The sequence below is a fragment of the Xyrauchen texanus genome, unplaced genomic scaffold (assembly GCF_025860055.1).
Source record: "Xyrauchen texanus isolate HMW12.3.18 unplaced genomic scaffold, RBS_HiC_50CHRs HiC_scaffold_372, whole genome shotgun sequence".
NCBI classification, from domain to species: domain Eukaryota; kingdom Metazoa; phylum Chordata; class Actinopteri; order Cypriniformes; family Catostomidae; genus Xyrauchen; species Xyrauchen texanus.
In genome coordinates, this window is record NW_026266340.1 from 1 (window position 1) to 13,065 (window position 13,065).

Here is a 13,065-nt window from a genome sequence, read left to right on the forward strand (position 1 = left end):
GACATATCATTCTCTTCTAAATCATTTTTAGGAGATAAGGAAGCCACCCACCCTCCTCATGGACTGCACCAGATTTGCCAGTTCTTGCTCCAAGGCACTTGCAAGTTCCCGGACATTTCTGAGGGGAATGGCCCTAGCCCTCACCCTCCGATCCAACAGGACCCAGACGTGCACAATAGGATTGAGATTCGGGCCCTTCGCTGGCCATGGCAGAACACTGACATTCCTGTCTTCTAGGAAATCACGCACAGAACGAGCAGTATGGCTGGTGGCATTGCCATCGGAAGGGTCATGTCAGGATGAGCCTGCAGGAAGGGTACCACATGAGGGAGGAGGTTTTCCCTGTAATGCACAGCGTTGAGATTGCCTGCAATGACTGCGAGCTCAGTCCGATGATGCTGTGACACATCGCCCCAGACCATGATGGACCCTCCAACTCGATCCCGCTCCAGAGTACAGGGCCCGGTGTAACGCTCATTCCTTCGGCGATAAACACGAGTCCGACTATCACTCCTGGTGAGACAAAACCACAACTCGTCAGTGAAGAGCACTTCTTGCCAGTCCTGTCTGGTCCAGTGAAGGTGGGTTTGTGCCCACAGGCCACGTTGGTGCCGGTGATGTCTGTCAAGGACCTACCTTACAACAGACCTACAAGCCCTCAGTCCAGCCTCTCTCAGCCTATTGCAGACAGTCTGATCACTGACGGAGGGATTATGCGTTCCTGGTGTACCTCGGGCAGTTGTGTTTGCCATCCTGTACCTGTCCCGCAGGTGTGCTACTCGGATGTACCGATCCTGTGCAGGTGTTGTTACTCGTGGTCTGCCACTGCGAGGACAATCAGCGGTCCTTCCTGTCTCCCTGTAGCACTGTCTTAGGCGTCTCACAGTACAGACATTGCAATTTATTGCCCTGGCCACATCTGCAGTCCTCATGCCTCCATGCAGTATGCCTAAGGCACGTTCACGCAGATGAGCAGGGACCCCGGGCATCTTTCTTTTGGTGTTTTTCAGAGTAGAAAGGTCTCTTTAGTGTCCTAAGTTTTTATAACTGACCTTAATTACCATAACTGTGACCTTACCATTTGTAAGCTGTTAGTGTCTCAATGACCGTTCCACAGGTGCATGTTCATTCATTGTTTATGGTTCATTGAACAAGCATGGAAAACATTGTTTAAATCCTTTACAATAAAGATCTGAAAAGTTATTTGTATTTATACAAAATACTTTAAAATACAGAGTCCTGAAAAGGGGACGTTTCTTTTTTGCTGAGTTAATAAACATACATATATATTTATACACAATAGTGTATGGTAATGTGTAATCCATTCTTCTGGACATTAAAAAAAAGTTATTTATATAAACATAAGATACACAAATGATCTAAATACAAAATACATTCAACTGTAAACTAAAAACTGAAGTCTAAGTTTTTAAATATGCTGTAAGAAATTTTCCAGGAGTTCAATGGATCTATTCTTAATTTATTTAGTTTACAGCTAAATGTATTTTGCCTTAATAACTTCTTACCGATTGTTGGTGTCGACGAGCCAACAACGCTTCAAAGTTGTGTAAAATACAATTTTCTTCACAAGAAAATCTAATTCACCAGAAACAAGATGGAGTCCATTTTTGCATCAAGTTTGCCTTCGGACTCGGATGGAGGACACCGATAAGAAGAACCCAGCGAAAATGTGCGCTTGTGCACTTGGGTTGGTTTTTGTTGGTAGTTTACTTTTCTACAATTTGTTTTAATAATAAGATATATAGTAGCGTACAACAGCGTTTTCATTAATTGTATCTTTAATAACACAGATTAAATGTTTATATTATCTTTTCATGAAAAATAAAATATAAGCATGACAAATTGAAATAATTTCTCTATCATTAATGTAATCTGTGACTGGGCCTGTGTGTAAGTAATCACTCTGAGAGCAGGTGGATGGTCACTCAAGGCTTCTCTTTTATTGGACCTGGGACAAACAACCAAAGGCTGGTAAATACAGTGGTTCAATGTTGCTCAGTCATCTTTAAAATGAAATAAAAACACTTTCCGTTCACAAATAAGTTAATTACACACATCTTGGATTATCTCTGCAAATATTACATATTTGACCCGACTGACAGGATCAGAATGATCACAGATTAATCAGATACATTCTTGTGACTTAAACGTCGAACTTGTGTCTGCAGATGAACATAATTCATTTTAATAACAGAGCAATCGTCAGAGCAATTTACCAACAGCGAGAGATATGAGGCTCTGCTGTGGATCACGTAGCACCACCCCACTATGTAACCTATGCAAATACCTGCAAATTTGCATCAACCAATATCGAGATGTCCCAATCTTAGCATGAATTTAACAGTAATTTCAACACCGTTACACATATCAAATGAACAGTTGTGAAAAGATTAACTCTATTATGATCATTGAATTATGATTATTTTTTTTATTAATGCTAAAATAAAATATTGAATTGCCTATTATACTATTATATATATATATAAAGATTAGAGAGATTATCAAATTCATGAAGCCACACAGATGAAATGTTCATGGCAAATGTCTGCGACAGCTCCCGTGTGTTCTCTGTCGCATGGAATTTACGTCAGTGTCTGAAATCGTTCACTCATTTCGTTCACTCACTGCTGAAATATAGTGCACTCACAGCCATTCACTATATAGGAAATAGTGAACGAGTGGGTGATTTCAGACACAGCATTGGACTCACCTTTCCCTCTACTGCAGTAGAAAACTACTTTTCAGTGTGTTACTTACCTGTTATCAACACACACACACACACATAAACACACACTCGCGCGCACACACACATATTATGTGTTTGTAACACTGTGAAATTATTCACCTTAATGTCGCGATCAACACTGAACAATGGAAATACTCTTAATAAACGTGTGTGTTAGTTATCTGTCACAGTCCAGCTCAACTCTATATTTTACTTTAGTGTATCAGATTAAGTTATAAATGTGAGTGTTTGGAGTTAAAACAATAAAACACATTTTTATGGTACTTTTTATTTTACAAACACAAATTAAACTTCTTAAAAACTCTTGAAAAGTTTCCATGACTTGATGATGATATGTTTTATAAAATAGTCTTTAAAACACCAGTTGGTAAGTGAATTTATAACTGAAAATACAGATAAAACATCTAAATATACATCTTTACAATGAGTTGAGGAGTTGTATTATAATGATTATTTTGAGAATTTAATTGGTCATTATATCTGTCATATAATGATCAATAACAACCCGAGATAACATTATTAAGATGTACAGTAAATCACTGATCTCACATATGAATTCACATCTTAGCCAGCATCATTAAAAAGCATTAAAACATGTCAGATTAAATGAATTAACAGCTGATGCTACAAAGACACATTTGATTAGTCTGTCTTCTACAGAAACTCAGCTTTTGTAGATACAAGTTTAATCTGTAATTTCATTCTTAAGTCTTTTTTTCAGAGGAGTTCACTGGTAAGATCATCAGAGGAGAAATTTTACATTTAACACTGAACAATGGAAATATTCTCTCAGTAAACGTGTGTGTGAAAGTGTGTATGTGTGTGTTAGTGAGAGGATCAGAGAATGACAGTTTTCCTCTGTCACAGTCCAGCTGAACTCTGATTCTCTGGAGTTTCTCTTTCACTGAGACACGAGGTGTTTGATCAGGTGAAATGAATGCATCATATATACCATCATAAAACCCCACACACCAGAATCCACTCCTGGATAATATGTTCTTCTTCCTCTGAGCAGATTCTGTCATCACACCCAAATACCAGCTTGTACAGTCTCCAACCTGAACATCCCAACAGTGAATCCCTGAATTAAAACCCTCTGAACCCAAAACACACTTATACATATCAAATCTCTCAGTATTATCAGGAAGCAGCTGTTTCTCTTCTCTGAGTCTCACACTGATCAGATCATCAGACACGATGAGATTACAGTGAGCAGTGTTGGGGTCCAAAGTCACTGGAGCTGAAGAGAGAGGACAGATACACACTCAAACACACATCAAATAACACAAATGATCATTATGAATTCATTGTTGTATTCTCAACTCACTGTATTGAACATTTTCCTGCATCTTCTGTATCACAGTGAACTTCAGGTTGCTCAGATGTTTTGGGACATTGATCAGAACTCCTGAAATGTTCTCTGGATCTGCTGGTGTACACTGGGTTCTGAAAAACATTCAGGAGTCAGTCATGTTGATTTGGGTTCAGAACCGAGAGAGAAACAGGAAACACAATACAAACCTTTCCATTGTGCTCTTCAAGTTCTGTACAAAGAAAGAAACACAGATTATTCATCCAAACTGAATTTGCTTTTAATGTTTGAAACTGACATTTGTCTCCAGTATAATGAATATTGAAGTTGTATAAATGTTCATTGTTTCCACCTGTAGGAATGAAAGATCTTCAGCTGTCATCTGCTCCTCTATGACTCTGATTGTGTGTGAAAGAGATGAAATCTGTCTGCTCATCTTCTCAATCTTCTCCTTCATCATCTGACTCTTCTGCTCCTCTTCCTCTCTCAGTGCTGTTATTCTGGCGGCCTCTTCATCATGTAGAAACTGGTGAAGTTTCTCAAACTCCTCATTAATCTTCCTCTCTGTGTGTCGAGCCTGAAACTGAAACAAAAGACATTTCAGAGAAAGATCTGATGGTCAAACTGTATATCGATATACACTTCCAAAAATGGGATGTTTCCACTGATCTATATATATAACTGGATAGCTCATGACGTCACAACAGTGAAGCTACTGCGCCGCCATCTTGGTATTCCCTAACGTTCTGTATTCCTATGGGTCTCAATGGGAAATCGTCTGTTTTGGTGAGTAATTTTTACCTATCCAGTCACATAAAAAAAAATGTTTTATGTCTGCATACACTGCATCACAATGCAATCTTCCTAAATATGTAATTCATTATTTATTTTGACTGTCATTTTTCCCCCCTGCTTATTCTAAATGTGAGCGTGTTATGTTACTCTTTATTGCAGCAGCATTACGTTCAGCGGCATACGTGTTACCCTCAATAGAAACAAGTTTAAGAAACTGAGGTAAGATATCAGTAGACTTTTTCAAACATGTTTTTAGCAGGCTTTAAAGTTTTTATTCTGAATACATAATTATGTTTTGTAGCTTTTGTTTACGTTGAACGTGCATTGTGGTTATTTTCTTATGATAAATGAATATTAGCTATGCAGCTAACGTTAACTTAGGAAAATAACCACAATGAATAACAGTATAACTCACCAAGTTAGCTTTTTTGGTCAAGTTGAATATCTAATTGCGGATCAACACCGGTTACATATGATAAATATAATGCCTTCATTAATTCTCTGTGTGTGATTTGTACTTTTTGCAGTGCAGGCCTGAATACGGACCAGCTCACGGGCATCATTTATAAAGTGATCAATTGGAATAGACGAGGAGCAGGGCTGGACTGGTAATCTGGCCTACCGGACATTTTTCCGGTGGACCGACGCACTTTGAGGCCGATCAGGGTGGACTGGCCATCGGGAGAACCGAGCGGGCCGCAGACAGTGTCGGCCGCGATAATCTAAAACGAGCCGCCGCGTTAGCGGGAAAACCACCACCCCCCCCCCCCAACAAATTTTGGGCCAGTTATGTCAAATCCCGGGCCGATTTCTCTTCCCAGTCCAGCCCTGACAGGGAGCACATGGATATTGTTGAAGTTAAACAAGGTGAGTTTGCCGTTTGGATTTCAATAAACATCCCACTGAATGTTAGATAAAGCTGGAATTGGTTTGCAACAGGAGGAAAAGCTGTATGAGGAGTCAGCCTGGCTTCACTGAAGAGCTGTTTTAACAGAGTAAAAAATATTATACTATCTGTTTTTATTTGCAATGAAGATACTTTTGCAACATGCAGTATAAGTGTCATAAAATTACTGTGTTTCAGATAGTATAACATATATAACATTTAATATTAATAGAAAAGTTGACCCAAATATGTAAATTCTGTCATCATATACTCAACCTCATGTCCTTCCAAATCCATGTGACTTTCCCCCAAAAATGTATTTTGTATTCCATATAAGGAAAGTAAATGGTGAGCAAAATAGCTTGTTTTGGTCACCAATGGCATTCATTATATGGACAAAACATTCTTTAACATGTCATCTTTTCTGTTTCACAGAAAAAGTCATACAGGTTTGGAAGGACATGAGGTTGAGTAAATAGCTGTGTGTAAGGTCTTAAGTTGGGGTATAAAGTTCAAGGCTTCGTAACTACTAGTTAGTTTGCAATTAAGTCTGTGCTTAATTTGGTTGCTCCACCTGTTCTTAAAGTCTTAACTAGTAAGTCGTAAACTCTCCATAAAGTGATGCGTAGTCGCATAATATGAAGTTTATCTGCATTGATCCAATAAGCAGCTTCATATTTGTACACAGAAGTATTAAAAATCCATGAACTTCAATTTGATTTTGTTACGGTTGATGTTCAAACCTTGTTTGCTCACGTAACCGTCACTGCGGACGTCACAAGAGCAGCTCTCTTGAGAGACATATTTTGATAATTAAGATATTATTTTAATTATTTAATATTTTATACTTTTATATTTGACTGTCATTCATATGATTTTGAAGCCTGAAAAGGAAATCATACCCTTATTTTATTATATGACTCAAGCTTGTAAAAATTTGTATTAAATGAATTAGTGAGTTTGTATGGTAATAAATCATCATATTTATGAAACACCTAAAACAGGCAATTAATTGTCATAATCACAATTATTTGATTGATGCCTGATATGCAAAACATGAGCTTATTGATGTCATAAAATATCAGTCTGCTTTTTTATTCCATCAGTTACACCTGGTCGGAGTCTTCCTTAAATATTTAGTTTATACTTAGGGTTACATTCTACCGAAGTTTAATGGTGCAATGCTCAAATATTTAGTAGTGCGTAAATTGTGACTTCGTGCCCATTTACGCCACAACTAGGCTAAGTTTAAACTTTTGTATAGCTGGTGCAACCGGCTCCTGATCTTTATATCAAACTTTTCTTTTTTTGTTCTATTTTGCAGTACAAGCTTGCCCAGAGTTTTCTTAAGCCGTTTGGAGTGTGATGCAGCACATGTTTCCTTGGCAATGAAGTGGAGCCTGATGTTTGTGCAGCTTTCTGCAATGCACTTTGAGTATGAAGATGTGATTGTTGTATGGTTCTAGGTTGAACATGTTTGCCTCAAGTTCCTTGAATGCAGAACCACCATGGAGATCCAGAACCTTTGTGGGGACAGAGATGGGCCTTGTGATTGTGTGCTGTTGAAGAAATCTCTCAGCTGTCTTGCAGACTTTCAGGACGCTGTCTGACGGTCTTATAAATCCACCTCAGGGCTTCATGTCGATCAGTGTGTTCATCTTGGGAAGAGCTCTCGACACTCTGTGCTGATTAACAGGTAGTGCACAGAATCATCTTCATAGTTGTTTTAACTGCAAAGCCTGCTATGTACCCCTCCACAGCCTCTTTGAACATGGACAAGCTGGGAAGACATACAGTGATGTTTTTCTCTGTGTCTTCTGTTTCAGGCTGAACATATCAGAAGATGTTCCTCCAGTGTCACTGTGCTATCCGGTGGAGAACTGTCGCCACTAGCTCTGATGGCATGTCTTGCTATCATTCTTTTGAAAGCTGAATAATGTGGGATTGTTGTTAAATCCATTAGCAGACTTGTTCCCACATATCTGCAAATTTGTACTGTATTGTTCAGTTTAAGTCAATTTTTTTGTGTACTTGGAAGCTTTTGTTATTGAACAAATAAAATATGTATGATTTCCTTGTGTGCATATGTCAATAAACTTATTTCTAATTATGATTTAAAAGATCAGGGGATTGTTGAAATAATTAAATTCTCACAAGCTGGTATGTACATATTCCAGAAATGAATGCAAATGGAAAATTCCATTATGTAAAGGTAAATTAATTTATGTGTGTGTGTGTGTGTGTGTATATATACACATACTGTATATGAACTTGTGTGTATACTACGTTTTTATATTTGGTTCTTCTGGATTTATTCTTAAGATGTACTGTCTAGTTACAATATCAACACAAAGCTAGTCGTTTTTATTAACAACTTTAAAATTTGTTGATGTGCATGCCCCCTAAATTAGTTCACATTTACTATATAATCTAGTAAAAATGGTTAATAATGTTGGCAAATTATGCAGTTGTATAATTTGTCAACATTATGAACAATGAGCATCAACAGATTTAAACTATGAAGGCAGAGAAACATTGCATCCTGCAACAATCTGCAGATGGATAACTTTGCTTTAAAAAGGGGTATTAATACACTTTGGTGTTGTATTTTTACTGTTGATTATTAAAGATTATGATCGTTATGCCCACTCTACATGGGGATAACGTCTAATTTGTGCTTAATAGGTACATAGTCTGTATAAATTACAACCTGTGGGCACTTTAGCCGCATCCTTAAGTGAGTGTTGTTTCGCGGTTAAACGCTGCACATGCCGCGATGCTCTCTGTCGGTAGGGAATAGTAAGATGGCCGCCAGAGCACTTCCGGTAGCTTCACCTACTGCTGGCAGTTTAGAATAATATGAGCAATCCTGTTATATATATAGATCAGTGGATGTTTCACACTCTTTAATTACACAGTTTAATTCAAACCTTAATATGTTCTGCAGTTTGATCCAAATTCTGTTTAAACTTCTCAAATATTCTCAGTTTCTCCTGTAAGGGTTTTAGTGCAGTTTTGAGTTTCTCCTGAAAGAAATGGACATGTTAATATAAAGAGTTCTTACTTTCCAGCCCTGTTCTGCTTTTAGATCATTATGAGTTTGACCAGAATAATCTTCATTTACTGTCTGTAATTATTTGTTCATATATGCAATCATAAAGTATGCTGCAAGTTGTGCTGATTCAATAAATGTTTTGAATATAATTGATCTGACCTTATTATCGATGACAGCTTCATCTACAGGACAGAATTTGTGATTTTTGTGTGTTCTGGAATCTCGACACACCAAACACACCGGCTGTTGATCATCGAGACAGAAGAGTTTGAGTTTCTCTTCATGAAGACTGCAGACTGCTTCACATCCTGATGAAGATCTTTGACTTCTCTCCTGTAAGAAAGTCTCACACAGGTTCTTCAAAACCCGATTCAATGTTGGCATGTCCCTTGATGATCTTTTTCTGCAAACTGGACATTCTTTCGATCCTTTACTTTCCCAAAACTTCTGAATACACTCTTCACACACACTGTGACTACAGGACAGAAGAACAGGATTTTTAAAAACATCACAGCACACAGGACAAGAGAAATCCTCCTCAGAAAAAGATGCAGACGCCATTTTCTGAGCCACACGTCCAAATCCTTCTTCAAAGTTTCACTTCAGTTTACTAATCCCGTTTTAACACTCAGTATTCTGTTTTTAAATCAAAGAGTTTCACATTCACAGCAGATCATTTCAATAATGTGCATCTGAAATATTACTGTCCAAATCCTGATCAAATTATTCCGTGTTCTTCAGTCGAATGAGCTTCAGGTCAGACGTGATCTAAAACTGTAGATTAACAACTGAACTGGGGGCAGCAGAGACCACGTTGATGACGCCACTCATATGACGCAATGACGTAAGAGCACGCCTCCGTCAGCTGACCAGTGAGCCGCTGCGGAATTAACGCTATATTTTCATAAATAACACCGACAGAACGATCATGAGGCGATAAATATCCGCTCCGGTGAGTAAAACACACAACGACATTTAATCTGACGCGACCTGACACTCATATAGATGTGCTGTCATATAATAATAATAATAATAATAATAATAATAATAATGATAAACACAGAGATGAACGGGCCGGTGGTCAATATACTCACACACACTCACATCACTATTTCATACTGGCATACATTATACACTAATTATCTACTCACGTAAACTATACACTCTTTTCAATATATACACATAAAACATTGAGACACACACTATCTGCACTATACCCACTATAAATACACATATGTTACAAAAGAGTACCAAATGACATGCATATATGTACATACAGTGGTTAAATTGGCTTTTGTAGGGAGGGGAGCCCTTATTTACCGTGAATGGTCATCATTTAAAATCCCGCCGTAAAATGACTTAATGTGTTTTTACACCAAAGGGGCTCTTTTTCCATGTATTAATGTGTAAGGTAGGGATGAGTAGTTATTCAAACAAAGACAAATACTTTACAATTCACTTATTTTATTATTATTTTTTATTTGTGCAATTTAGAAACGTTGAAGTCCCTTCGCACCTGTATGTTAATGTAACTCTTGCAGTAATTATTTATCATATTCATGCAGCCTGTGTTATTCTGTTGAGTGTTGAAAACCATCGAGGAGAAACGCATCATGACAAGTTTTAGAAAGAAAAAAAAAAAGAGTAAACTCGTCTGCTTTGCGACAAACATTAGTCATTCTATAATTTTTTTTTTTTATTATTATTATTAAAACTGAATAATAAATTAACAGGGAAGTAGAGATGGCAAAATAAATGTATAATCTCCGCCTTTATTGAGTTTTGTAATGCCTGATAGAAAAGTATCTATCTTTGAGAGCAATATAATACTTTAGGCAATTGCAGAATAGTCCCATTAGTCACAGATACACTTCAGAAAATTGAGTACACAACTATTTATGGCCTTAAAAGTTACAAAAACCAAATCAATGCAGAACATTGTATCTCAAAAGCATTACAATGTGGCCCCCATGCACTACTTAAAGCCCGATGTGGCCCCTTTACCAAAATAGTTAAAAATATTAATAATTACACACATCACCTTTACAAATTTGTTTCAGGATTTTACACGAGTAAAAGTAAAATGTTTCAGTTTCATAAGAAATAATCTAAAGGTAGAATTATTAGAATTATTATTAGACATCAACAGTTTAAAGTTTCAAGATGTGTTTCAGCTAGTATTTATTTTTCATAAATACATTCATTTATTATTATTACTATTATTTAAGACAAGCACACTGACCTAACCATGGTAATGAGGAGCCTTTCCTTCTGTGTAATATGTGTATAAATATGTAATATTATGTAATAAATGAGATAATAATGGGCCCATATTAAGTACAGTTTCTGTAGATTTTGACATCAACAACAAAAATAATGTCACATGATGCATGTCCTTGTACCGGAAAACCATGAACAAATCTATGCAACATAAAAGGAAATGCAACCCAGGATACATTAAATACAGGTTATGTTTAATCTATGGCAGGACGACACAGAGGCGTTTCCAGCATTGAAGGACATCCGGGGCTTAGCCCAGACCATTTTATTTTCACACTAGCAACCACTTCCCTGTAGTCCAAAGCTGGTGAGAGGGTATTCTTTGAGTTTTGCTCTGGCTGGGCCTGTTTCTACAGTTCCTAAATCTTCCACTCTAGTACTATCCTCAACATCCTCTCTCCTCCCTGAATCATCTGTGATGCAAAAGAACAGATACAGCACATAACTTATTGCAAATCAGCTTCAAACAACTAATTCATCTAGTGCTACATATTTCAAATTGTATACCAATACCATTGAAGAAGAGCAGATCAGTGGGATTGCCCAAAGATCTATCATGATTCTTGAATTTTCATGTACATTAACATAAAGTCATCACAAAAGAGTTATATTATAGTCAGTAAAGTGAAGCAAAACAGTTTTTTTTATATAAATAATTTATATTTTTTGACATAAATAGTCAAAATGATGTATAAGATCCTAAGTTAAAGCAATACATGAATGACTTTAGTCTAAGTTCATTGACACCATGGCATCGAACTGTATATAATTCTCCATGTTCATCTGTCAAAATCCTTTCATTAGGATCATTGGGATAAACAATGTTTCACTTTTAACTTTCTCTAAAGTAAAGTGACTGATTAATTGCCAGTTTCCATGCCTGATTCTGGCACATCTTTGCTACCCTCAAAGTGTATATTTACTACAAACTAATATCACAAAACAAGTCACACATACATTTTATGTTAATGCTTATTGGTTATCCTTAGCGAAAACAACACCTGATAAACAAGAAAATTATGCTACTAATGGGTCTCGAACCGCGGTTTCCAGCGTGAGACGAGATTGAACTAACCACGAGGCCAGAGATTATAACATATTATAACAGGCGGTAGTGGACGTCTTGACAAAAACAAATGAGAATTCTTACCCACTGACTTCTTTCGGAAATTTTAGAAGCCTCATTTGCTTCATTTTTGCTGTCTTTCCTGCTAACTGCTGTTAACTCGCCACTAAGTAACGTTAGTTGATGTCAGCTCCTCCCCTACCTGCTGCATATTCAACAGAGAGGAATAAACGGAGTCGCCCATAGGCTACCGACAGCAAAGGAACTTATTCTATAGGCTAGATTATGCCTATGTCTATTTTTACAGGCTGTATGCAGTATGTGCAAAGCCAAAGCACAATGAAATAAGGCAACTTATGATTTCGGGGGTTTACATAGGCTTTTGTCCGGTTTCATATTTGTCAGTCAACTTTTCAAAATTCATTCGGGCTACACTCAAAACATTCAAAATCGGCTGCCGCCGCCTCTGAAGGAGACGGAGCTGAGCTCCGTCAGGGTGTGTTGTGGACCTGAGGAGGCGGAGCTGCGCTCCGGTGCGCTCCGGCCCAATTTAACCTCTGTGTACATATACGCCATTGTATTACCATCTGATAACAGCACTTTCCATGATATCACTACAGTATTTATACAGCATGTTAGTCAAAGAATAGATTAAAACAGGGGTGTCAAACTCGGTCTCAGGCTGGGCCACATCAGGGTTTATTTGGGCCCGTTGAAATGTGGTACCAGCACCTGCTTTGGTTGCACCCATGCAAATAATATTACATGTTTTGTGCATTGCAATGCACATTTGCCAGTACAGCATTGATATTGAGGTTGTGATGCCGATGCAAATTATGATATGAACACCAGTATCATCTGTGGGGGAAAATGAACACCTCATTTGTATATGGCTAAATTGAAA

The 13,065-nt window shown here is 37.5% G+C and overlaps 1 protein-coding gene across 1 annotated transcript; it reads right to left on the minus strand.

Annotated features, from left to right (window-relative positions):
* Nucleotides 1–3,031: 3,031 nt before the first annotated feature.
* Nucleotides 3,032–9,613, minus strand: LOC127642089 (E3 ubiquitin-protein ligase TRIM39-like). Its single transcript, XM_052124826.1, has 6 exons — nucleotides 8,975–9,613; nucleotides 8,691–8,786; nucleotides 4,432–4,662; nucleotides 4,289–4,311; nucleotides 4,095–4,213; nucleotides 3,032–4,007 (listed from the first exon to the last, which is right to left on the minus strand). Exons 1-6 carry the CDS (start codon nucleotides 9,374–9,376, stop codon nucleotides 3,472–3,474), a joined length of 1,407 nt encoding a protein of 468 aa, XP_051980786.1. The 5' UTR covers nucleotides 9,377–9,613; the 3' UTR covers nucleotides 3,032–3,471.
* Between the last annotated feature and the right edge of the window lie 3,452 nt (nucleotides 9,614–13,065).